The 26,791-nt window shown below is 55.6% G+C and overlaps 1 protein-coding gene across 1 annotated transcript in view; it reads right to left on the reverse strand.

Annotated features, from left to right (window-relative positions):
• The window catches only part of KHDRBS3 (KH RNA binding domain containing, signal transduction associated 3), a 102,740-nt gene that overhangs the window by 21,355 nt on the left and 54,594 nt on the right, over window positions 1-26,791 (reverse strand). The window contains exons 3-6 of the mRNA XM_075550570.1: window positions 25,616-25,732; window positions 21,014-21,160; window positions 19,461-19,600; window positions 13,491-13,689 (exon numbers count right to left, since the gene is read on the reverse strand). Of these exons, the coding sequence (XP_075406685.1) occupies window positions 13,491-13,689; window positions 19,461-19,600; window positions 21,014-21,160; window positions 25,616-25,732 (603 nt within the window). The remainder of the gene's footprint in view (window positions 1-13,490; window positions 13,690-19,460; window positions 19,601-21,013; window positions 21,161-25,615; window positions 25,733-26,791) is intronic.

Below are 26,791 nucleotides of genomic sequence, written 5' to 3' on the forward strand. Positions count from 1 at the left end.
CCCTGGCTGGTGGCGAACTGCTGACCTCACAGCTCTCCGTGAGGGAGGGGGCACAGTGCTAATTAAACGGTGGGTGCCTCCATCTGGGCCACACTTCAGTGCCCCCTGGTTCGCCATCCCATGACCACCCCCACTGAGCAATAGGTCCTTCTTAATCTTTTCTCTCCTACACCTGCCTCCAGTTCCTCCCAGCCCCCAGCCCCGAAGAGAAGGCATCTCTCCTCTACAGGATATTATCTTCCGAGTGGCCCTGGCTTCCCAGCTAGAACCCGCCTCCCTGTGCAAGCAGGACTTGCCCACCCCAGCTGCAACCCACTTTCAAGGGTCCATGCCCCCTCTTCTGCCCCGGTGCCCACAAGATAAAGAACACACTGACCAAGGCACAGTGCCGGGACTGCTGCTCGCGTTGCCCCTCAGCATCCCCGGGCCATCGGTTCCTGAGTCTGCTACAGGTACCCAAATACCCGGATGCGCAAGGCCACCCAGCAACGTAGACAGCATGCATCTCTCCCATATACTTTAAGTCACATCTAGAAGACACCGTACACAGTGTGCATGCTTCCTCTCAGCCTCTGAGGGGTAACTCTGACCACTCATTCCCTATACCACTGAGTATTCTTGATGTGCTGCATACTCTCAACCGTGGTTGGCTGATTGCACGCACACAGATATGGAGGGCTGGTCTTCGAGATTCCAAACTAGAAGGAGCCCTGCCGGTACAGCGGGTTATAAATGGCCGGGGCCTGGGGGGTGGGGGTAGGGATGCCTTTCAGAACGGCCTATTATTCCATTTCTCAAAGTTGTTTCTGTTGTGAGGTGCTGTCCCGTCAATTCTATGTCATGCAAACCCGGGAACAGAAGGAGCCCCACCAGCTCCTGCGCCGTCCCCGTCTGAGCCCCTGGCTGGCCGCAGCCTCTGTACAATGCTCTGCTGCTGTCAGGGAGGTTGTCAGTCTCTGAAAATGCCCTGCTCTTCCAAAGGTTCTCAGTGGCTACTCCCACAGACGTGGACAGCCTGCTCCTTCTTCATAGTGTGTGCTCAGTGTGGACGCTCGCTGAAGCTTGGGGTGACCCTGCTGGTGTCTGAGACACCAGGGATGAGCACCCAGCACCAGAGCCACACGCCAGCTACCGCGGGAAGACAAACAGAGAGGCCAGTGGGGTCTGGAACGCCAGAGCAGCGTTATTAACAGCCGCGAGCAGCCATGCATGGAAGGTGCGCACGTGAATCCACGCTGTTGCCTCCTTCAAGGCCAGGCTTCTCTAAGGAGTCACACTCCCAGAGCAGGCCGAGTGCCAACACGGTGTGGGAGCAGAGCTGGGGACGTGGACTCTGGAGGACGCCAGAGGGAGAGAGGGAGCAGGGGCTTCGAGGGGGGGCTGGGAGCCACCAGCTGATATGGCCAAATAAAACATCTACTTTGGAAAGAGGAGATGTGCAAGGACAAGGCTAACAGCACAGCCTATTTAATTCTGTTTCGGTCACAAGCAAAGTGAAGCATAACATTGGAGCCTGGAGGAAGAAAGGAAAAAGGCTTAAGAAGTACTCAAAAGTAAAACCTCACTGCCACCGAGCCCAGGCCTGCTCATAGGGACTCTGGAAAATATGGCGCCTTTGAGAACACTGCTTCCACCCTGAGCCCACGTTTCCAGTGAGAGGCGTGCGACTGCATCGCCGCACTCCCACCGCACAGTGCCTGCCATTCCCAAAGACCTATTAAAAATGCAAGAACGTGTTAACCTCAGCATAGAAACCTTGCTCTGAGCAGCACTCAGCGCGGTCACATCCACCTCTGGGCAAACAACTGAGTTACCAGGGGTACCGCACCCCCCCCCAGAAAAATCTCCACCTGGCAGCGCTTGCATCGGATGCATTTTCAGATGAACACCACGCACCTCGCTCTTGAGTCAGTGCGCCCAGGGGCGTCCCCTGGGAAGGCTCTCTCTGGTCACGGTGAACTTTTGCGTGAAAGCAGTTTCACTCGGACCTCGTTTTTGGTGTGTGATGGCCAATTTCAGAGAACAGCATGCAGCTGTGAAATGTTGATTCCGCTTGGGAAAAATGCAGCAAAACGTGTTGTTATGTTAAACACAGCTCACAAGAACAGCGCTGTGGGAAAAACTCATGTGTGCAAGTTGTTTTCTTGTTTCAAAAGAGGTGAACTATCAATCAATGACAAACCTCGTTCTGGATGTCTGTCAACTTCCCAAACGGTCAGAAAATGTTGACTTGTAGTGAGTGCCTTTGGAGTTCACTGCACCGGGTCAGACTGTTAAGCAAGCTTTCTACTTAGAGGCTCTGAAAAGATCATGTAACAGTGTGCATCAACGAAGGCCTGATCTGTGGCAGACAGGGGACTGGTTTTGCCACCACGACAATGCCCCTGCTCACGCAGCCATCCCGGTGTGCAAGCTTTTCGTAAAACCAAACCAGCATGCCTCTCTGGCCATACACAACTTACTCACATGATCTCGCTCTGTGTGACCTCAGAGGGACATGAAAGGCCAGTGATTTGAAGACATAGAAGAGGTAGGGGGAAAAACGAGGGAGGTGCTGTCAGCCATCCAAACAGATGAGTATGAAAAATGTTTCCCAGAATGGAATCACAGGTTGACAAATTAATTAAGTGAAATAGAGAGCGCTTTGGTGGTGATAAGGTTGCTCTGTTAAAAGTTTTTTTAATAGATAGCTTTGGGGGGGGGCAATTCTTCTGGAGGGGGAACCCCTCATATGTCTCAGCGAAGGAGAAAAAGACAAGGCGAGGGCTAGTAATCACAGACTACAGTCTTTCTCTGAATGGTGGAAATTGTACACCATTTGCTCAACAGTGAAGTCACAGCACCCGAGCAGTGCACTTCCGGCTCTGAGTGCCGGGGCCCTGACGCTCTGGGCCACTGGGGGCCTGCTGACTAGGTTGACCTCCCCACACTGATGCTGTTCTTGCCTGCATCTTTGATGCAAGACTGGGCTGCTTGGGAGGCAGGGGCCCTGGGGCAGATCCCATACCCACACAGCGGCGTGTCTGCCGGTAGCTCGTCCCAGCCCACCTTGAAATTGCCCTTCCCACTCCGCCTTGGAGACGGTGAACAGTACCGAGTGTTACTTTCCCTGGTCATGCCTGGCAGCACCGTTAGCTAGAGTCTGCCTGAACGGGGGCCAGAAGTGAGTTAGATCGCTGACTCCCACAAGGAGAACAGCCGCCTCCCACTCCTGAGGCACAGGGGCCCTTTCCCTACGCAGATTCATGTCCACTTCGAAGCTAGTCCACCCGGCCAGGACTGCTGCTTCCTCTACAGTTTGGGAGCTCAGCCAAGAAAGAGTCGAGGAGCTGGTCTCACTCAGGCCACCCAGCAATGGGACCCAGCCACCTGGCCTGGCTTCTCTCTGAACCCCTCTGGCCCACTGGCTTCGAGAGCCTGCCTTGTGGGGAAGGCCTGAGGCCGCCGCCGCCCTGTGAGGACCAATCGGGATGACCAGGTTTCATGTTAAGCTGCCTCCCACTTTAAACGGCTCTGGCCTTCGTCGGGGCCCAGGCAGTGCCATACAGACACGCCTCTCCGCCGAGCAAAAGGCCAGCCCTAACCTGGCCGTGGACAACCCTAGCACACAGCGCCAAGGAAACCCCGCGAGGCTGCTCCACTCCGTCCCAGACACCAGCATCACCCCAGCCCTGACGTTTCTTTCCAGAGACCTGGCAGTTTCCAAAGCAGAGCAACACCCCCCCTACCTGTAAACAGACAGAATAAAAGGAAAAGCATAAAGACAAAAACAAACAGCATGGACATGACCTCAACACCACCCGAACCAGCAGTCCCCAACCTCCCGAATGCTGTTCCTTTCACACAGTTCCTCGTGTGGTGGTGACCCCCCCCAACCATAACATTATGTTCGTTGCTACTTCATCACTGTCATTTTGCTACTGTGATGAATCGGGCAGCCCCTGTGAAAGGGTCATTCGACCCCCAAAGGGGTCGTGACCCACAGGTTGAGAACCGCTGATCCAAACTCTTTGGCTGTCCTGGAAGTACTCACACCTGCCCCTGTGGCTGTGCCTTCAAACTCCGTAGTCCCTGTTCACAGAACACCCTTGCAGCAAGGCTCCTCTGTGTGCCAAGGGGTCCCCCTTCCATCTCGCATCCCTGTCCTCTCCACAGTCCATCCAGCAGTTAGTCTTCATACTCTGCACCTAAGTCCATGGTAATCGGGAGATATATATATATTTACACACACACCCCGGATCCAGTCCAGTGAACACTCGCCATCGAGAACTCAAATACTACAAGGAATGGTTAAGACAAGGAGTGATCACATCACTCTAAGGTCAGGACTCTGAGAAGGACCTGGTCCCCAGTGAGAGAGAGAGAGCAACAACCTGCAACACACAGGTGGTCACAGAAGGGGTGGCAGCTGTGACCCTTCCTGGACCCAGAGTGTCTACTGGGGGGCGAGGGCGGGAACGCTGCAGGCACAGTACGGCCAAGGTGGCGGGTTCTGCTGGGAAATCCGTTTATGCCCAAGCACCGATGAGGTGGGTTTCCAGTGCTCCTGCCACCTCAGGACCCTGCACACTGGTCACAGGGAGCGGAGTGCAGTCCGAAGCACTGCTGGCTCCCCTAACTTGGATGTGCGCCAAGTGGCCTCACTAGGACACCCAAGTGGCCTTTCCAAAGCGCACTGACATGGTCAGTTAACTGCACCCAGAGCTACACCCTGAACAGAACATGTTTTTTCCCCCCCTGTTCATTTTGTAAATGGTGTGTGGGTGGATGGATGGATGGATGGATGGATGACGGGTAGAGCGGGGCTCACAAAAGACAAAACCAAAACACATCCTCCACAGTTATCACTTTAAAATTCTGAATTATTGTCCAAAGTTTTACATTTCTAAAATAGGTCAATCATCAAAGCAATTGAAGAAAAGGATGGGCCCGTGAGGTGGCTGGCAGGTATTTCGCGCAAATTGCAAACCGCGGTTACCCTTGCTTCGGGTGAGAGAAACCTGAAGAAGGAAGTACAGAGCTTCACCCTTTCCTCCAAAATAAAAAGGTGTCCCTGGGCCTTTCAATTCATATTTTAAATGTGTTTTCATAAATAACCTTTTCATAATCTGTACTCGGGTTTAATTAAATTTCTCACTGTGGAAAACAAGCTAATGGATGGGAAGCAGTTGGGATTATTAGTTACCTGTCACAAAACCATGCCGCTATTCACTGCAGTGGGGAAACCCGTGGCCACTCACACCCCATCTCTGCTAAGATCGCCACACCTCGTGCCGGGGTGCCAGCTTCATGTGGGGTGCAGCTTTCTCACAACAGCGAGGCCTGAGGAGCGTGACTTTACTGAGGGAAATGCTTCAGTAAAACCAGCACCCACCCACTACTCACTCGATCGGTCACCCCCTTCTCCGACACGACACACTGTCTAGCAAGAAATACTAGGAAGACATCTACTCGGAAGGACTCTGTGTTCCTACTACTGTCTGCACTGGCCCCAGCCGACTGGCAGTAAGGGATGCCGAGGGGGAGAAACGAGGCATGCCCCGAGGATGGCCCCTGGTTACGGGCCACAGTTCTCAGCAGTTACGACGCAGTGATGTGCCGGGAAGGGTTTGTAATGACATGTGACAGGTATGCCGCACTGTGTTCATGCTGCATCTTGGGGTCCAGTGCGGTCATCTTTCATTGTTATACGGTGCTGATTCCCTCACCCCGCACTCACCCCCTAACATGGTCTTTGGAACTTAATTTGGTAAGGGGGGGGGGGACTAAACAAACTCACTGCCATGGAGTTGATGCTGACTCTCAGGACAGGGTAGAACTGCCCCCACCGCCCCGTGAGTTTCCCAGACTGTATACAACTCCTTACAGGAGCAGAGAGCCTTGTCTTCCTCCCGTGCAGCGACTGGTGGCTCTGAACCGTGGACCTCGCAGTGAGCAGCCCTGCGGTAAGTGAGGAGAGAGCGTTACATGGTTTTCCCTGAAACTCCGTGGATGTTGCTAGTCATCAGAGACCTTAAGAGCTTAGATTTAGGGCACAGAAGGGAAGTGGCGGCGCTCAAAGGCAGAGAGCCCAGACGCCCCCATCGCCCACCAGAGGTGCGGCTCTCACAGGCTTTGCCACGGCTGCAGTATCTGCGTCAAGACCACTTGCCTTGTGCTCCGCCTGGGTTGGAGGTGGGGTGGTGGCCTCAGTGACTTCCAGAGTTGGACGTGCTGGATGTCACTACTGCATGGCCATGTGACAGCTCCCCGCAGCTCACAAACATGCTCCCAGGCCACACGTGGGCCACAGAGGTCCCTCGCCTCCCCACAGCAAACAGGAGCTCAGCACTGGGGACGGGGCAGGGGCTGTGAGGCCCCTGTTCACTACACCCCTCACTGCTGGACAATCAAGAGCCCTGCGAGTCCTGGCTGATGCCTTTGGCCGGCCGGCCTCCGGGAGCGTCCTCTGGAACACTCTCCCACATTGGTGTCCCGAGGTGGTGAAGCCACCGGCACGGCCCCCAAAAGCACAGAACAATGACAGGACACGAAAGGAAACACGTGGACCGCACAGCACGTGATTTCACGAGTTGGCGAATAATTACAATTCCTGATGTTTGGGCACCTTCAGTGGCACGAAGGCAGCAGGTAGACATTTGGAAAGAAAAATATAAAAGAAGCTCACTCAAAAAACACAAATTCTTTTCTCCAAACTGGTTAAGAATTCAAAACATACCCAGCCGCTCAACTTTCCCTTAGTCTCCACCCATGCTAAGGTGCCTGCATTGCTTTATTCTCTGCCTTGCTTTTCAATATCACATCTTCTACCTTATTTTCAATGCCATTTCTTAGTATTAAAACCCTCCTTGCGGTGACAGCATAAGTCAAGTACATCTGGGGGATCGACACTTGATCCAAATAAGTCTCAAGTTGGACACTAGTGTGTCGGCCAGCTGACCGGTGGGGGCGAAGACACTCTCGTGCCCACTGTGCAGATAAGCCAGGACCAGAGAGTTGAGGTGGCTTGCGCCAGATCTCAGTAGCTAATCAATGGTGACACAGACTAGAAGCGGGTAGGCGGGTCAGACTGAGCACGCTACCTCTCAGAGTAGCATTCTCTTATGAACTCACTTGCTAAGTTTGTTTCCTTTGCCCATGAAGCTCCCTTCCTTTTGACTGGGCAGCTCAAAAGTACTGTCACTCAAAAGTGCCCCTGGAGAGAGTGCTGGTACCCACCCCCTAAGTCAGAGTCATCCCCACCCCACCCCCCAAGTGGATCATCTCCAAAGGACCCAGTCTTGTAACAGACGTTAGGTAAGCAATTTTTTAAAATTAAAAAATGATAAAGAGACATTAGTCCCCATCCTAAATGGACCCCGTCTTCTGAGGACAAAGGAGATTAAGTAAAGAGGGAGGGAGGTGTTCTCTGCTGAAGGGCTTAAGGGATACAAGGCGTGTGACTGCTTGGCTACAGGCAGGAGGGCCTTGGGAGCCCATCACCTTCCTGGCCACCCCTCCTCTCTGGAGCACAGAGTGGGCAAGGACAAATGAGGCGGGGGCCCTAGGAGAGAACCCGTGTTGTGTAGTGCAGGGGCAGCAGTGCTCAAGGTCCCAGTCAGATTAAGAAGCTGCCAACTGCTGGAGCTGGGATGGGAGGTGACAGGTGAGACTGGGGACCTCACTAAGGAGGAAGGTCAGGTGGGAGAGGGCAGCCGAGGCGCACTGTGTGTGCAGATCAAGTCTGGCCTTTATCCTGAGGAAACTGACACCTTCTGGAATCCCAGGCGGGCTCTTTCTCCCTCTGTCATTGGGGACGACGGCACTGTTGTATTCTGCCTGCTAGAAAGTTCACCAACCACAAAGGGCCTGGAGAGGGCATCCTTTGAGGGAAGGGAGGGGGCTTAGGCGAGAAGGCAACCAAGGTGCTGCTATAGGCCTGTCTCTGTCCATCCATCAAGTCAGTAGTCAGTCACTACTGTGCCTTCCAAAACACAAAGACCTCACGGTGACCCTCCCTATGGGGCAGAGTCGCACTGCTCCTGTGCGTGTCCCAAACTCTAACTCTTTACAGGCATAAAATAGCCTCATCTTTCTGCTCAAGAGCAGCTGGTGGTTTCAAAGTACCAGCCTCAGAGCGAGCAGCCTGACGCATACACAACCCACCCAGCCATCACGGGGCTCGAGGAAAAGAGAATGAACAGGATTTTGAGTCGATGTCAGTGGAAAGTCACACACGAAAGCAAACATCCGTGAAACAAACTACTGCCCACACACGTGAAAGGTTCTGAGGGTATCCCCGGAGGATGTGAGTCAGCCCGGGGGGGTTCCCTCGTGGCGATGAGCATCGGCGCTGAGGAAGGGGCCATGCGGAGGAGCGGAGGGAGGAAACACTACATGGGAAGAGGATCTGGGAGGATGGGGGGAGTGCTTGGAGGGCGGGTAGGAGAATGGTGAGAGAAGCAGTGTGGGCTAGGCATGGGCTGGCACCCGCCATTCATGGAAACCAGGAGTCTGGGCAAGAATGGGGCAACTGGCACCAGCAATGCCCACAGGGCACTGGGAGAAGATGGTCACAGTGCACGAGAGCCTGCCCTCTCAGCACCTGTCTCCAGCAGGCAGCGATGGCAGTGCAAACCCACAATCCAACTGCTGAGTCCTCAGCGGATTGCGCTGTTTTGGGGTGGTGCTAATAATGGTCTCCCTGGTGCGGATGAGGGGCCCGTGTCTCCATGCCGTCTTCGCCTCTTTGGAGACTGAATGGCAGCTCTCCGTACATTTGAGACTGGGGTCTCTATTGTATCCTAAAGCAATAGTAAGATGACAACAGAACAGAGTGGGGAGAGTTCAGAGGGGCAGTGTTTACTGACAGGAGAAGTGACGGGCAGGAGGGGGTGAAAGCGTTCTGAGAGAGACCGTAGCCTCCGGTTCCGGGTCCAAGAGGCAGTTCTCTCGTGAGTGTGTGTGTGTGTGTGTGTGTGTGCGCGCGCGCACACCACAGAGCAATCTGCCAAAGCCAGCTAACAACTTAGACATGCAGATGTAAGGTGGGCTCTGCCGGGAGCATGAGCGTGCATCTGCTGTAATTACACCAACAGTCTGAGTTATTAGCGTGCTCTCACTGAGTGTAAGCTGTGCCCCCCAATGAATGTGCCAGTTATTGAATTGTTTGGACATAAATAATGAATCGGCATCACTTTGGAACAGAGGAACGAACCCCTTGTTCTCAAAAACGGGATGAGGAGCTACTGCAATGTGGTCCAACTTCTCAAAGCTGAAAGTGGAGCGGAAGCTCCCAGGTTACCTCCAAACGGTGGGGGACACACCTGGGGGGAAAGCTGCAGGAGATGGAGCACCTCACTTCCTGGGAGACCATCCTCCAAGACACAGACTCGCTGACAGAGGACCTGGTGGGAGCGACCTAGTCAAGCGTATTCACGGGGTGTGCGCGCATGTGGGTGTCTCTCTCAGGGACAGTCTTCTCAATCAAATGGATTCACTCATGAACGCTTCTCTCTCTCTCTTGCTCTCACGTATGCATGCACAGGCAGGGAGTGTGTGGGGAGGTGGGGGATGAGGGGGCTGGTCTTTTCTGACAATGAAGACCAACAGTCGGCAGCCCGATGACATTTCAGATGGCCCAGCATCTTCACTCACTCACCTGGAGACAGCCCCGTCCAGTGTCAGTAGGCTCGTCCTGGCAGGACAGGCCATGGGCTAAGGCTAAGGCACGTGGACAAATGGCACCCACTCATAAGTGGGCACACAGCACCACTCAGCTAAGAATGAGGTGCTCTGTCCCTCTCGTTGACTCCTTCCAGCTTAAACATCGAGCGGGACGCTGTGAAGGCGCTCTGCGCACATCGAGAACACTGACCAGGCTAAGGGTCAGAATGTGTGCTTTCTCAAGAGAAGACTGAAGGTACAGCATGACGGGATTCGAAGGAACAGGAGTTTCTCCTGATGCTTCACATCCCCCCCACCCCCCCCCTGTTTTTTTAATAAGCAACTCCAGGTTTTCCTTCCTTTTTATCAGGAAATAATAGCCTCCCTCAGACAATCATGCGAAATGACACTTCAAAGGGAAAGTAAATTGCGTTGGTCAGATACCAGCAAACCAGTTCAATATGAAGACGACTTTTATTACCACCGAGGCTCGAACGCATCTGTAAGGAGCACATTTCTGCGTCATCTTCCTCGGAGCTAAACGCCCCGAAACTCTTGCATAAGGAGATGCTATTTTTGTCTTGCCAATCAATGTGATTCTGCTGCTGTTTGTTTTTAAACTCTCTCCCTAGCAGATCTTGATTTCCACGTTTCCCCGCCTCCACCTTTGATGCTGGCCCTGCCGCCCACCCTGCTGGCCACGGATTCAGGACAAAGGGCAAGAGCACACAGAGGTCCTTGCTGGTCTCTGCCGACTTCTACCCAGTAAGGTGACCGAGTCATCTCAGTTAGCAAATGCTGGTGCCTCGCTCTTCTCCTTTTCCTGAACTGCTGAGTGCTCGTGATTACAAACATACTAATAAGACACACTCACGACAGGACAGCGAGCCTGCAGGACAGGGTTGAATGGCCCCCCGAGTTCCCAGGACTGTAGCTGTCTAGGGGAGCGGGCACGGCCACTGAGAAGGACAGCCCCACCTTGCCTCTCCAGGGCTGCCCTCTTCTGCCTGGAGGCAGACTCCTACCCCTCTCTCTCTCCGCGGGTCTGAACCGCTGACCCCACAGCTGGCAGCCGAGAGCGTACCCTCAGTATCACTGGGGTTCCTTACTGGAACCCTGGACTTGCCTCCTGTCTCCTGAAGGGGCACATGGACGCTTGAGGGTTGCCCCTGTCTGGAGATGGGCCTGGGCGGCCTTGCAGGGAGTCCATCCAGGAGAGCAAAGTCTCACTCAAAGGTCCCTGGGGAGAACCCACAGGATGCCGCCCTGTCATTGAGGGGGGTAATAGGGCCTCGGCTGCTCCCCGTGTAACCTGTGAGGGCCAGCCAACACTGGAAGACAAGGGAGGCTTAAGGAAGGTGGCCTTTCCAAATGCCTACTCCCGTACTTCTTCCACTGGACGGCCGCCATAATGAGGCGGAGACATCCGTGGGGGCTCCCGCGGGGAGACCCGAGGCTCAGAACAGCCCCCCATGCTCTCCACTGCTACAGCATCCATTCAGAGCCCCAGCGACCCTACGCAGGGGCAGAGTCAAGCCGCCCAAACCTTAACCTGAGCAGACAGCCCCTTCACGACTCCGTTTGAGGCACACTGCTTCATCCGACAAGTCAAATAAGGATCGCACAGCGTTCCGCTAATCACCCCGTTTATTACCCATAAACTGCCGGGCAGGACAAAACTAAAAAAAAAAAAGAACTACACGTGCGCACACACATACACGCACCCACCACAAACACACATTCACAGCCTCTCCGAGAATGGCAATCTTTTCAAGGCAGTGTTCTGGATGCTCACTCGCTCGTCCAGCAAACACTCCTCAGAGAACGATCACGTGTCCCACCCTAGACTAGGTTCTGGGAATATAAAAGCAGTGGGGGTCGGGGAGGAAATGCCAGGATGGGATGAGCTGCACCCCGGCAGAGTTGAACACCTGACTTACAAGTAACTCAGTTCAATGAACTGCACTGTGCTGGCTGCTCCAAGCAGGTCCATTCCAACGTTCCCACTTGCTACCAGAACAATGAACCACACCGGTGGGTGTACAGTGCCCTGGGAACCAACTGGGATGCGCTGCATGGCATGTACCCCACCTGTCTGAGACCCTCTGGATGGACACAGCAGGATCCGCCGGGGAAGAGGTAGGCCGAGCAGGGCTGGGTCGGGAGCAGGACACGCAGGCCAAGTGCTGAGAGGACGGCGAGGGCGCCTGCCAGGATTCTGACAGCAGACAGGCAAGCAGACAAAAGGAGGAGAACCGAGGTTTGCTTTGTGGAAGGAAGCTCCCTCTGTGCCGGGAGACTGAGGGAGGGTGCTCTGTGAGCCCCTGACAGACTCGGAACCCTGAAGACCAGAGAGCCAGTGAGTGAGTGCAGGCAGGCCGGAGCCGGAGAAGCCAGGAGCTATATTCACAGAGGAGCGTTCTACCCACCCGAGGAAACTGCCACTGGAGCTTCCAGGCTGAGTGTGGAAAGAGGTGACAGGAGGTGAGGGTCAGAGGAAGAGCCTTCCCGGGACTTCTGTCATGATTCCTGCACACACGCTACCGCGGATGGAGGGAAGTACGCGGGGCACAGATTCTTTTCACGGTGCCCCACGCCACGATGGAAACATACTAAAGAGCACAGCACTTTAGGGTGTACGGCTGTGTGAAGTGGATGAAACGGCCACGCTGCGGTGAAGATGGCAGGTGTGGTCGTGCGCACCTGGGCAGCAGCTCTGTGCGGGAAGGGGTGGGGAGAGAGAACTGGCCTCGGGACAGGGGCATTCTGGTGAGGACCCCTCTGCCCACCCTGCTGAGAGCTTGCTTTCCCGTCTCAGAGAGACAGATGGGGGTCTGCACGGCAAGATACAGAATTCCCAGAGCTCCCAGCAGCCCCTCTTGGCAGGCTTCATCCCTCCCTGCCCCTCCAAGGGCCCACCATCTGCGGCAGAGGAGGCACCTGAGCAGGGCCTGGAGCATGACAGGGCCAGGTCCCTTCAGGGAACAACGCTCATAGCTCAGCCTGCACAAGACACAGCGGTCCCTTGTTAACTAGAGGCTGCGGGTGATGCTGGCGGGGCCACTGAAGCCTTCCTGAAGCTGCAGAGGGAGGCTCATGCCATGCAAAGGCGCCTGGGGACAAGGAGGCCTGAGGCCACCACCCATGTGCCTTTAGGGCTGCCCCGCCCCACCACCCACCCGCTCACAGTTCAGACTGTGCTTGGGACCTCACTGCCGCTACAGGACAGCCATAGCAGGCTGCTGGCTATTACACTGTGGACCCCACAGGGGCTGTGTGCTTGTGCAGGAAAACACATTCTCTCCAATTATCTGGGCTGTATCTCCCTTCTCTAAGGTTCAGGAAGTCTATGAACGGTGTCAAAGAACTACCCAGTAGTACATTGAAAAACGAACTGATGTGCATCAACTGAAAAATAAGGAACTTTTGTCTTGTTCACGGAAAAGAATGTCTACTATAAGCTGCACAGGGAATACCTGTGTGGACCAGGGAAGGCTGTTGGGTAAGCCTGGGGGTGCGGGTGGGGGTGGGTGATGTCTCCACTGAGAGGATTGTTCCAAGGGGCCTGCCCGGGGGGGGGGGGCTGGCAGGAAGGAGCACAGGGTGCAAGTCCTCTGGGAGCTACACCTCTCTTTACCTGCCGGAGGAAAGAGGGACCCTCCTCCTGTCAGCCCTCTAGCACCAGGTAGCACTCAGCGCGGTACACACTGGGCTACAGGCGGATGTTCCATGAACTCAAACCAACTGATGGTGGACTTTCGTGAGGGCCCCCAAGGGCATGCCAGGCCAAGGTGCGAAGCGACCCCACTAAGTACCGTGGCTGGCCGGCTGAGGCTCTCACTTACGTATTCTCCGTAGGTCTCTTGTGCTGGGGGTGGTGGCGGAGGTCGGTACCCGGTCGGGGGCGCTCCTCTGGCTCGGGGGGTCAGCAGCCCCCTTCCTCTGCTCACTGGCCCTCGGGAAGACAGGGCGCCACCCCGGGGGGTCGGCGTGCCTCGGGGTCCACCAACGGCAGCAGGCCGGGCTGTGACACTCCCTCTTCCCCTGCAACACAAGGCTCAGTTAGCAAGATCCCGCCCATCCACACACACGCCACCTTTCACTTGTATTGCCAAATCGAGGGTCCGAGCCCCACGCTCCTGTACCGCACATGAAGGAGGCCCTCCCCGGGTGCACATGCAAAACTGAATCTAAAGCCAGCGAGGAACAGGTCTGCCACCAGGCAAGCAGTCACCGGGGCAGCCCGTCCGTCATCAACACACACTGAGGCAGCAGAGGGCCTCCAGCCTCAGCTTCAGCCTGCAGCTTGTCCGAGGCGGCCGAGGTAACCAAGGCTGATGCCTGGATCACAGCCAATCCTCACGTCCTTCTGTAAGGAGGGTGGCTCAGTGGGCCACGGACTGGGCTGCTAACCACAAGGACACCAGTCTGAAACCACCAACTACTCCGCAGGATGAAGATGAAGTTTTCCGCTACCATAAGCAGTTACAGTCTTGCAAAACCCTCGGGGCCGTTCCACCCTGTCCTCTGAGTCGGCGTCGACTCGATGGCGGTGAGGGAGAGGCAAGGCAATACGCGCTCAGAGCAATTCAAACCCACCGGAGAACATGCTCTCCAACTCACTTGGCCGACTGCGCCTTTGCAGATGACAAGGTTCCCAGCAGCCACCCAGCCACAGCGCCTGTACTCTCATCCACAATCCAGGAGAAAATGTAGGCACCTGCACTGGCATCTCCCCGGATCCTTCCAGAGCCCCAGCACCCACCAATGATCTAGGTGGTGGGGCCAGAGCTCAACACATGGGCCACACTCCCACAGAAAGAAAGAAGACATGCACTCCCCGAGGACCCCAAGGGCAGTGTAAAGCATGAGAGGGCTTCAAATAGCCTGCGGAGAAATCCCATCGTCTTTTCCTTCCTTCCAGGGCTCCAGGTTTTGTGAACCCGTCCCCCTCTCGCCAGTGTCCAGTTAAATCAGTGCAGCTCCTCTCGGAAGTGGTGTCCACTCAGGTGGGGTATTTTTTTTAACACCAAACACGAGACTTCCTGCCAGAGGGGCCAGGGAGGGGAGGTCCACTGCCCACCAAAAACGGCCTGTCCTCCGTAAACAACAACAACCCCAAAGGCCAGCAATATCAGCGGCCTGAGGCCTGTGGCCGGGTACCACCCACGCCGGCAGGGGAATCCCACGAGTCTGAGGGATCCCATGAGCCAGGCGATTCTGACAACACTCCGGCAGGGGCATCTCGACAGGGCACACACGCCAGGTCCGAGCAGTGCCCTCACTTTTACCGCTGACCTCCCAGTGCAGATCAAAGGACTCCAAAGGCTGAAGCCCTCCCTTTGCTATCATCCTAGGGAAACACACCCCAAGACCAGCCACGTGGCCTACAAGTCTTTCTCCGGGCTGGGTGGCGCAGCAATGAAGCGCTCAATCCCCACTGGAGCGGCTGGGCGGTGGCGCGGCCCCATGTGCTGCTCCCTGGGAGGATGGGGCTGCCGCGCTGAAAGCCGGCGGGCAGCCCCACACGGCAGGCAGGCAGGCGCACTGTCCCTGGGAGTGGACGACCCACGTGGAAGCAGGGCTGCACAGCACCTTCCGAGACAGCGGCCAGGCGCCAAATAAGGGAACAGAGGGCTACCTCTCAGCAGGGGCACGGATGGACTGGAGTATCCTGTATTAATTTACCAGACGTTTCCCTTCCTCCTACTCGCAACGAAGTGCCTTCCAGATGTGCTGGTGACAGAAGGCTGAGGAAGAAAGACGGGGGTCCCTGCCATCAAAAATCTGCGGGGAGCTGAATGGCCGTAGTCAGTCATCTTCCTCAAGATGTTGTCTATGGAAACCTTTCACGCAGGCAGGAGCGCCTGAGGAATGTGTCAGGACTACCTGAAGACCAGTCACCCCGTTTCAAGCAGTCAGCATCTGAGCTGGACTTGCTTTCCTGCACGTGTTGTTGGCGTGCATCCGCCTCCCGCGGTGCCCGTTTTCTGTGGGGCAATAACATCTGAGGAAGGGGGTTTGGCGGGTCATGGCAGAGCGGTCGCTTTAGTTTTGTTTTGTTTCAGGGGGTGCCTGTCGGAGTTACTTACACATCAAAACATCCAGTCGCTGCTGCCGGTGTACAACGTACTGCTCAGTGACTGTTTCATAGGAGGAGGCTAGCGAGTCTGCTCCTGCCCACAAATCCCTTGGTGAGCAGACCCACCACTTCCATGTTGACGACCTCTCTAAGTGCTATGCCCGATGGTCACTGGGCGACCATCGAGTCTGAGAAAACTCTGCACACTTCGGGGATACAACAGTCTCTCCATCATTCACCTGGATCCAGGTGTCTCAGAGACGCAAAATTAGCAGCAGTCACGGGAACAAAATCAGCCTGTGATGACGCAAGGAATGGGCAGCATCTTTCTGATGGCGGCAGCACCCATAAACCTGCCATGGCACTCCGGGCATCTGCTATTCTAGGCCAAAGTCGGGTGGCTGGACCAGAAACAAAGCGCTCTTGGCCATGGGCGGGGCTCAGGGTCTCTGGCGGTGCCATCCCCAGCCCGGATCGCCTCTCAATGCCTGCCTGCACATCTACTCCCTTGGGCCCAGCCAGAAGTGGAGGCTGATGGCTGGTCAGGTGGCTGAGGACTAAGACTCGAACTGGCTTGCCAAAGTATCACGGCAACATGAACATGGGCTCGCTGCCACCGAATCCATCCTTGCAGGCTCTCAGTGACCCCCTGGGGGTTTCCCACACCCTCACTGCTGGTAGGGGTAGAAAATCGGGTCCTTCTCCTGAAATGGCCCTTTGGCTGTCACTGTGTGTGCAGCTAGAGCTCTCCACGTCTCCCTTCTGATCTCTGACCCGCTCTCGAATGACAAGCTCAGCCAGAGGAGAAGCTGTGGAGAGCACGGGTCCTTCCGACCCCAGCAAGGTTCAGAGGCTGGGTGGGTGGGTGGGTGAAGGGCTGAGCACGCCCATCGGAGAGCAGTAATGCCCCAAGATGCCTCTCCCTGGCTCAGCATGGCAATGCTGGTGAGGACGGCACAGGCGCAGGCAGGGCTTCCTTCCGCTGTGCGCAGGGTCACTGACAGAGCTGACATGGCAGCCACGAGCAGCAGCCAGAACTACGGCAGCCACAGCTGACCCATCTCCAAACACCGACCTGTTCCAGGCAAGTCTTGGGCCTGCCCTGCACCAGAGAAAGAGCTTCCTATTCTTATCAATCAACCGCCTGACACGTCTATCTTAGCTTTCGCCTCAACTTAAAACACCGACAGCCACAAAAACCGCACACGGTGTTAATGGCCCGTCATCGACAATGCTTACAGTCAAATCGCCCAATCGTAGCAGAAAGAGCTGTACGATCAACACCACGATCAATTTTAGAGCATTTCCTTCTGGTCCTCCTGTGACCAGCTCCCCCTAGCCCCCCAACCCCTCCTCCGGACAAACCCCCAGATGTATCTATCCTGGATTTCATAACCAAAAAAAATGAGCAACAGAGAAATCTCAATTGAAAAGTAGAAAATATTAAAGGCTAGAACCAATTTAGAGTGGGTCTCAAGGGAGCTCCAATGATAGGGTGGTAGCTTGCCACCTAACTCCCTCTGCGGTCACGGACTTCGCAAGGTGCTCCATGCCTCAGAGGGGCCCGGCTCCCCGGAGCACAGGCTGCGCCCACGGTACTCCCAACGAAACCACCAGTGAGTGGGCCCCAAGGAAGAGTACATGATGGGATACGACACGTCAAGCCAGCTACATCGACCATAAAGGGCTCGACGGCAATGCTGTCCGACCGCAAGGCTCTTCCCGTCGTCCCGCGAGGGGATTCGCAGGTGGCTGAACCCAGGTGTGGACCCTGCAGATGGATCTGGGACTTTACCACCGTCCACAGCCCTCTGTAACCCGGGGCTCACAATCCAGGCCCTCAGGCCAGTTACAGACAAACTGCCGTTCCCTGCTTTTGTGTGAAATGGATCTCTTATCCCCCAGGGGGCAGGGGGCCTCGCTCTACCATCTCGGGTTATTTATGCTGCGTGGCAGATTTCCACTATCTTTCCACACGCTTTTGTGGTGGTGGGCGCCAGGCTTCTTGTACAAAGTGGTTGGGCTTCCTCGAGGCAGCGAGGGCAAAGGCCGCATGCTGGTTAAGTGGCCAGAGAGGAAGAGGCTGCAGGGACTGAGGACTGCTTCTGTCCAGCATGAAGTACCCGGAGCGGTCGCTGCCCCAGCCGAGAACAAACGCAGGCGCTGCACTGACAATCTTACGGTACGCAAAACAAGGGCACGTGCCTGCCCACAGGAGGGCCCTGGCGCCGTGATGGGAAGCCCAGACCCTCCCAGGGCGGCCACCACCCCACAGCGACACCACCTCCATCCACCCTACACCTGCCACTCAGGCTCTGACCACTAGGAACACCGCTTCGCGATGTGCCCACTCAGGAAAGTGCTAGAAACTGTGCGCGCCCGAGGGCCCCCCAGCGATGCGCAGCACAGAAGCTGCCAGCGCCATGCCCGCCCCGGGAGGCTGCCTCCCAGGTGTCTGGTGAGGCAGGAGGCAGGGCTGTCAGAGGAGTGGGGCCCCAGAGGGAGCAGGGAGCAATCCCCTAGCTGCTGTTGCATCAGGGCGAGGACCTCTAACAGAGCTGGGGGCCGGGGACGCTGGGTGCCGAGACCCTGTCATTACAGCTGCAGGTACCCAAGGTGCAGCCCCTGCTGTGTTTCCCCAGGGCACCCAATTAGCAAAGCAGGCGCTAACCTGGCCTTCTGAGGGCAGCTTGTTCCCTCCCTGATTCACTGCTGCTCCTAAGGCGGGGAGAAGATCACCAAGCCCTTCTGCATGCAGATGGACGCTCAGGGCGACGGCTAAACAGCCCAACGGGATGCGGACGTCCCTCCAAGATCAACAGCCGGAAGGGAAATGGATTACAGTGGACTACACAGTGCTTCCACCACTAGCCACAAGATCACCAGTTCAAATCCACCAGCCGCTCCGTGGGAAAAAAACAAAACACGTGGTGTTCGACTCTGGTAAAGAGCGACAGTGTCGGAAATCTGGGGGGTGAGGGGCAGTCACACCCAGTCTTGCGGGGTCGCTACGAGTCGGAGGCATCCACCCAATAAGAAAGCACTATGCAAAACTTCTCTTTTAATGAGTGAGTTTGGAGGTCCAGATGAAAGCCATTGTGTTACATAATCTCCTGTGATATTCAGCCTGAAAGCCCTTCTAGGCATCTGTTTAAGCAATGCTTTGGTATGACTTCCTCCAAACTGATTCATTTGGGGAATAATAATGAATCCCAAGTAACTTTCGGCCAACATCCTTTGGGAAAACCTTATCAGATTTATAATTTTCATAATAACATATCCCCTCCGCCCCATGAAAAGCAGCCCACAATCCAGAGGACAGAAGTACACCTCCTGTGTGCCGGGTCCCAGCCCCGCAGTTGGCAGACACCATCATCACTGAGGGCAAGGAGACCAACAGCACACCCAAGGCACCTAGCCCACGCCCACCACCTAGCTTGGAATCCCTGACCCAGCAGCGGGAAGTGAACCAGACAGACGCCAGGCCAGGCCCTGATCTCCAGTGCGGGCCAGCCAGTGCTTCCCCATGGAAGAGAAAGCCATCAGATTGGACAAGATCACTCCTCTGTGGTCAGCAGCCAGAGTGGGGTTCAGGTAACACCTAATCCCAGAAAGCTGTCCATTCAACACGATCCCCCACCCCCGCCCTACCATGGGGCATGGTTAAAAAAAGCTCCAAGTGCGGTTACAGCAAGCCGACCAAAAACCACCAAAGGCCATCAGTCAGACCTACCTGGTCACTGCCGGGGTGGGCACCCCTCTGGTCCGCAGAGGGGGCTTCCCCCGGACCACGGGGACGTCTGCGCTTTCTGAGCCTCCGTTCAAGTAGGTTAATTCCTGGAGCTGGGCTTGTCTGATTTCATCATTGTAGTCCTGCAGGAGACAAGAGGCCGCACTGTGGCTCACCTGCTGGGGAGAGGGGGCAGCAGCCGGGTAAAATCCACGCCAGTGGGCTAAGAGTGAAAGGGTGGGCAGGCAGACCAAGTCACGAGTCACAGCTTGAGTTCATCAAAAGGAAAATGTTGCCGACAGGCGCTATAGACTGGCGAGGAGAGGAAAAAAAATAATATTCCCCAAGTTAATGCTTCCAAGCATCGTCTGCAGCGCCTTTCCCAGGACAGACGTCCTAAGCAAAACGCTTGAAACAACATCCAAATGCCATGTAACCAATATGTGGAAATCGTTGTTTACCACTCGGTCCAGCAGCCGGTCAGCTCCAGCGCAGTAGCTGGTAGCTGGGAGACAGACAGGGCTAAGTGGAGAACTGCCCCGTGGAGGAAGCTGGGTCGGGCGGAGGGGCAGCACACACAGGGGCGCGGCCGTGTCCCCGGAGCTGAGAACCTGACCTGGGAGCCTGCTCCTCGCACAGCGCCTGGCAGGCAGCGGGTCCTCTAACTTGCTCCCACCTTCATTCACCAAGACTCAAGGGCTCTGTGTTGTATGTTGGAAACGGAGTCCTCTCACCAGCCAAGCCCCAGTGAATCGTCATGAAGAAGGCATGTGGTAAGCATACAAGTGCGACCCGCTGAACAAAACAGAAGCGGGGCTCAGGTCTGCACTATCAGGAAGGACCCTGTGTGCCCATGAAGCGCCTGCCCTTCACAGGACGTGCCGGCTGTGAGCAGAATCCGGCTCTCGCTTCACCAGGAGAAAGACGGACTTCAGGAGGACATTAGGGCTTCGCAGGACAATGTTATTTAGAAACTCGTCGGAGGAAAACCTGAGCAGCTGGTATGAGCAGCCTTGGTACTCTGGAAATGTGGTCCCAGGAAGTTGTCCTCACAGACTGAGCATGCCCAGTCCAAATCTCCACCAGGGCTCCTGCGCCCTGACTCACAAGGATGAGTGTGCGCTCGATTCAGGGAAGCGGGGCAGAGGGCACCGCGGGCAGGGGAACAGCGTGCTTCGGGGTCCCCAACCGTTGCATGGCCCGGGAACTGGGGGAAGCGCTCAGGCGGAGGAGTCATGGGGCGGGGAGGTTTTAAACCTAATTTCCCACCAGCAGGGAACCAGCAAAGCTCAAGAGGCACGGTGACTGAGTTCTACAACTTAGGAGCCGTGTAAACCTGAGGAGAAGCTCTTACCTTGGCTAGACAGTCTGGGCCTGGTTATTATGTAAAGAAGAACTGACCAGAGAGGACTCAGGTCGGCTTCGATCCTGCTCCCGAGGGCCTCCCGCAGGCTAAGCGTCAAGCAAGTTCCACTGAACGAGCAACACTTACAGAGACTCAACTACAAGGGAGGCCTTGGAAACCCGGCTTGAAAATGGAGGGAAGTCATACTAACGGGGATGAGGAACTTCTTGATCTCTTCCAGCGCATGCCCCATGCGGGCATATGCCTCTGCCGGCGGGGCGAACACTTCAATGAGCACGTGCAGGTCGTCGTTGAGGTGGAAGTACTTGGCTTCTCCACTTTTGCGCAACTCCTCCTCCTGAAGAGGAATCACGTTAAAAATCACATCATTACGAGAACAAAGGAAGAGCAGGACCACGGGGACATGCTGGCATCACGGAAGACCCGCCCGACCCCAAACAGAAGCACGAGGGTCCCCAAAACAGGCACCCGACCCGCCATCCAAGGAGCCTGGGGACACAACGGCTGAGTGCTCGCTGCCGTGAACCAAACGGTCCATGCTGCACAAGAAAGGTGTGGCGGTCTGCATCCCTAAAAACATACAGCCTGCAAACGCCAGACCCTGCAGGGCCACAGTGAGTCAGAGTCCAATGTGCGGGCATGAGGTCGGGCCATCCCAAAGGCTACCCACTGCTCCAGTCTTAAACGGGACCCCAGCCTGTGGGGAGGCAGGCCATCAGCCTGCTGCCCAATCCTAGTTTCTTGGACTTCCCCTGCCCCCTGCTCAACTGCCTTCAGCTGCTGCCGCCCCGGGGGCCTGCTTGTGTGCCACAGGGCCAAATCCCAGAGCTCACTCCAGCACTGTCTACACACTGAGCTGCCCAGGGTGCTGAACCTAAACACACACACACCCTCCCCTAGCCCCATTTCTCAAGTGTCCCTTTTCTGCTTTGCCCCCCTGGGGGGTGTCGGGTCGGCGGGTGGGGGGGGGGGAGTGTGAAAGGCACTTGAGAGAGACCAAATCAAGCAGATCTCAAACTCATGGTGACTACTGGGGGTGAAGCAGAAAGACCCCTTTGAGTCCCCAGACTTCAAATCTTTATGGCAGCATCTGCCTCACCTTGCTCCCTGGGGGTGGCTGGTGGATTCAAACCACTGACCTTGCTGCTAGCAGCTCAATGCAAAAGCCACAGCACCACGTGAGCTCCTTAATTTACATAGAGGATCCCTGGAACGATGTTCAATCTAAAAGCTGCATCCCCTAAGCTCCCAGCACTTTTGGAGAAAAAAAGGTCTCCCCTTTACAGAAAGGGTGGATGAAACTAAAGGGGAGGTGCACCTGCAACGTTTTTCAGGGACTGATACTTTAATGGAGGCATTTCCATTGATGTCAACTGCTTTTGCCATGCATCCTCCACTCAGCAGGGGAATGACCTCCTGTATTTCCTGAAACCTGCACTGGGACCACCACTGCAAGGAGAGGGGACACTGGCAGCCAGACCTGGAGCAGGCATGCAGCAGTGGAGGCTGCATGTTCACTTGAAGTGGGGTGAGGTTACCATGCACGGGATGGTCATCTGTGTTCAGCCACTGTCCATCTGGACAGTGCAGAGAGGCTCCCACCGGAGCAGACCTGGGCGCCACTTCTGGATCCCAGGGACGGAGCTAGGACTATGTCCCTAAAGCCCACAGTGGGAGATCCTCCTCGGGGCAAGAGCAGTAGCGATCCGAGTCTGCTATACAGATCTGTTCTGGAAGACGTCAGATTTAACCAAGGACCTGACCCTGGTAACGACTGGACAAGTGGCCACTTTCACAAATTTAATCCCTCTCTGCTTAGCCAAGAGAATTGGACCCGTGTCTGTCAGGGAGGGGACTGGAACTGGCTGTCTGGGTCTGAAGGCTGAGACTACGGTATGGCAGACAGGTCTACTGACGGTGCAAACTGGTTCCTTGAATTAACAGCCCGTCACGTCGGTGAAGTCCTTCTGATGGAAAAACTGACGGACCAGGAGCAGAGTGGGGCTTTTGGATCAACGGATACAACCCACAACTCTGGCTTGCTTCTCCAGTTCTCAGGCGTCTGGATGGACCATGAGTGGCTGGCCCCCCTTACAGCAGGCCCACACTGACTCGCTGACCTGTGGGCCCATAATAAACCTGCTAGGAATGGCCTGTGTGGTCAAGGATGAAGAATCAAGCGCACCAGAAAATGGGCGAGGCATGGCCCACCCGTAAGAATGATGGGCCCCAAGCTAATGCCCCTCAGACAATCGGATCTGGTGGCTGAGGACTCATACCACAGGGTGTCATGTGACCTCAAGAACGTGATCCTTGCCACGGGGCAGCGGTTACACTCCACTTCACGGCAGGCACCAGGACCCTGACATGACGTCATGGGGAAGACCCTCCTCCTAGCCCTGATGATAAGCTGACAGGTGGGGTCCCCTGACGCCGTGGGGAGTAAGGCCCTGCCGATACCTGGCTGAGGGGTCGCTTGCTCTGAGGATCTTCTGCTGCACGGCTGTCTGGGAACGCTCTCACTGGGGGGGCCACTGAGAGGCAGGGGACTTTGCAGGGCAATGGAGGCCACCTGCGGTTCCCACTGCTCCACGGGAGCCCCAGTGCTAGCCTTGCTCTCCCAGGAGGCTACAGGGGCTTCCTGAAAACTTCATGAAGGCCTTGATCAGATGCAGGGGCGGGGGAGGGGTATCCTACAGGACAATAGCATCCTTTCTCAGCTGAAAAGCATGGTGGGGGGTGTCTTCAGAGAGTCCATGGAAAAATCCCGTTACCTCTGAATTCCCTTTTCCCACACTTTTGGAGGCCCTCTCACTTGGCTACAGGGTCATAGAAACCGTTATGAAAACATATTCAAATGCCAAGCTGCTGTTTCTTGACAGGCCCGCCCCCATCTAGACCTACAGCCCCCCTGAAGGAGGCGTTTCCGTCTCCTCGTCTCTCCACCCCCTCTGAGAATTCTGGCCCCTTCAGAGTACACGGTGCCCCAGTCCCCATCTGGGCACCCCTCCGGGGAATCAAACGGTGGTGTTCTTTTCCCAAGAAAAGTCTTGTAGGATGGCCCTGCTTCCCCAGGGGAACAAGCAGGGGACAACAGTATCGGGGAAACATTCCTGGTCCATTTGTCACCAAGGCACTTTTCGATTTTCTTGAAAACTTCCGCACATGCTAAGCCTCCCGCTCCAAGCCTGTGATCATCCTGTCCCTGTTGGAAAAACCTGTCAAGGCAAGTTCTTTTGGAGTCCCCTCCCGCCCCCCCTAAAATACCACTCCCCAGTTTGCTTAATCTTCTGGGCAGACCTCCCTGCTTTGCAGTGAACTGGCCCACGGGATGGAATCCTGGGAGGTCCCCATTTGGATGAGACCTTTTCCTGGCAGCTTCTGAAGGAGGGCACGACTGGGAAGATGTGTCACCAGCCCTCCACCAACTTCAGTTCTGTTTGGAACCAACCCACGTGCCCATGAGTCGCAGCCCTAAGCAGCGAGGCTTCTCACCTTGCCTTCCTCCTGTGGGTCCCGCTCTCCGACCTTTAGGACACAGGAGGCCAGGGCACAAGCATGTTGCATGCACACGCACACGCGCACACACACACAGGATCCACTGACCCAGCTGTGCAGTGCAATGCTGGGCGGCACATGGGCGGCCCGAGATTCTGTATTTTCCTTAAGCAGCCTCCCTTCACTGTGGGTCCACACTGACTCACAAGCGACCCCCATAGGTTTCTGAGACTGTAACCATTCGTAGGAGTAGGAAGCCCAGTCTTTATCCCAAGGAGCTGCTGGTGGCTTCAAACTGCCGACCACGGGGATCGCAGTCCAAATGCGTAACCACATCACCACCAGGGCTGTCCCCGTGGTAGGGGTGGGTGCGTGCATGTGCAGGTCTCCTTCACACCATAGCCTGGTCTCCCTGTGCGCTCACCTGGGGTACATACTCAGGTTCCTGAATAGGGCTGGCTTTCCCACGTGTAAAGCGAGGAAATGTTCTGCGTTTTCCCTCATTTCTCACAGTCCCGTGACGCAGTGCAGGTCGGATGCCTCGCGCGGGGGCGTCTGCCTCCCTCGCTGCTCAGTGGACAGTTGGGGACTATGTCTATCTTGACAGCCGGGCCGTACGTGGCCTTCTTTGTGGGCGGGCTGGACTCTGTCTCAGGACTTTCAGGCAGGGGCAGTGATGCAGTACTTTCAAGTAAGTGACCCCCAGGACGAGGAGGTGAGGTGTGTCTTGGCAGCAAGAGACCTACTGCTTTGCAGCTTTATAGATAGAACAAGTCCGCGGGGGTTCCTTTCAAAAGGTGCCGACTTGAGCCAGTGATCAAGGAAGCGGCTTACAAGTTAGGGCCTTGTCAAAGCCCAGGCAGCCAGTGGAATAGCAACCAAGCAACCCCCCTGAGCCCATCTTAGCACTCTGATAAAAGGCGTGTAAAATCAAATGAAGGGGGGTGATAAAAGCATCTATTTGGTAACATTACAACTCCAATGCTACGAAATAAATGCTTTTGGTCAGAAAAGACCACAAAAAACTACTCTAAGGGCTAACAGTGATTTTTTTTGGGGGGTGGGGGGGTGCTGTGGGCAATCTTTGCTTCTCTACATGGCCCCTTGACTGCTACCCCAAATGTTCAAGACTCAGAAGGAGAAGCTCGCAGGTTTGGTTTCCCAGTGACTGCGGCCCGGTGACAGAAGCAGGCTTAAGCTAATAGCGCTGCTGCTCAGAAACTGGCTGCTCACTGCTCAGTTTCACAAACTCTTCACGTTCACGCACCACTCACACCACGTGGGAGAGTCTTACCTTCGCCTTGTCCCGCATGGAACCTTTTCCAAGGATAGACATTTTTGTCAACGTTTCTTCCTGTAAGCGCTTCAGGGAATTGCCGCGTGGCCCCAAGAGTTTCCCCACAAAGTTAAACTGGGAAAAAAAACACACGAGAAGACAGAGACACCACACTTGTTAGCATTCATGTCAGCAAACGCCGCCCGAGCCGGGGCGGCCGGCGCACTGTGCCGTCTCACACAAGCGGAACAGCCACTTCCAAGCAGGGTGACCTATTTCACTCTAGGACCGTGAATGCAGGGGGGTTCCTAGGCAGAATCCCTGACGTGCCCTGGCACTAGCTTCCAAGTTCCCGACTTTGACTCCCTGGCCGGTGCTCACCCCAGGTCTTCGGCCCATGAGGGAACCTGCCTTGCAGGTCTGAATGACAAAACCCATCCATCTCCCCCAGGTTATGAACTATGGGAACGGGGGTCACCTATTCAACTCAGATAGCAGGCGTTGCCTGTAAACAAGCCGAGTGGCAATGGCTGGAGGGTGCAGCCGACCACCGAGCCAGCCGAGGTTGACAAGCTGGATCTGCCCGTCTCAAGTGTGTGGCCCAGGGCAACTGCCTCCTGTACTCACCTAAAAAGTGGGGCCGATTCTGGGACTGGTCTGCATCGGGCTGTTCTGGGGACTAAATGGTCAGTCCGCACAGAGCTAGTGGTAAAGAAAGCCCAGGCCTTCACAACTGGACCCACGGGCAACATCTTGACCAGGGGAGGAGCCAAGGCCCCCTGTCAGGGATTGTGTCTTGCTTCGATCCACAATCATTGCTCAAGGAGCCAGCAGTCAAGAAAACACATGACCTGTCAGTAACCACATTCTCAAATTTTTTTTAAAAAAGGGGCACTTGGTAACCACGTCTTCAAAGAGAATTATTCGGAATTCTGCACAACTTTTCAGCACCTTATGACAATAAAGGTAAATCATAAACAATCCTTGATCCCAAAGACACCAACCATCAGTTACCAGGGCTGGTTCTCTGAGGCAAGTGTCTTCCATTGCCTGTGACGACCAGCTCTCTTCCCTGACCGGCACCACGGACGTGGTTTCGGCATCTTTACGAGAAAAGTGTCCCTGTCTTTCTTTAACCACGCCCATGACACTCAACATTCCCTGCAATATATGCAGGCAGTAAGTTCAGGAATC

Source organism: Tenrec ecaudatus, chromosome 5 (assembly GCF_050624435.1).
Source record: "Tenrec ecaudatus isolate mTenEca1 chromosome 5, mTenEca1.hap1, whole genome shotgun sequence".
NCBI lineage: Eukaryota > Metazoa > Chordata > Mammalia > Afrosoricida > Tenrecidae > Tenrec > Tenrec ecaudatus.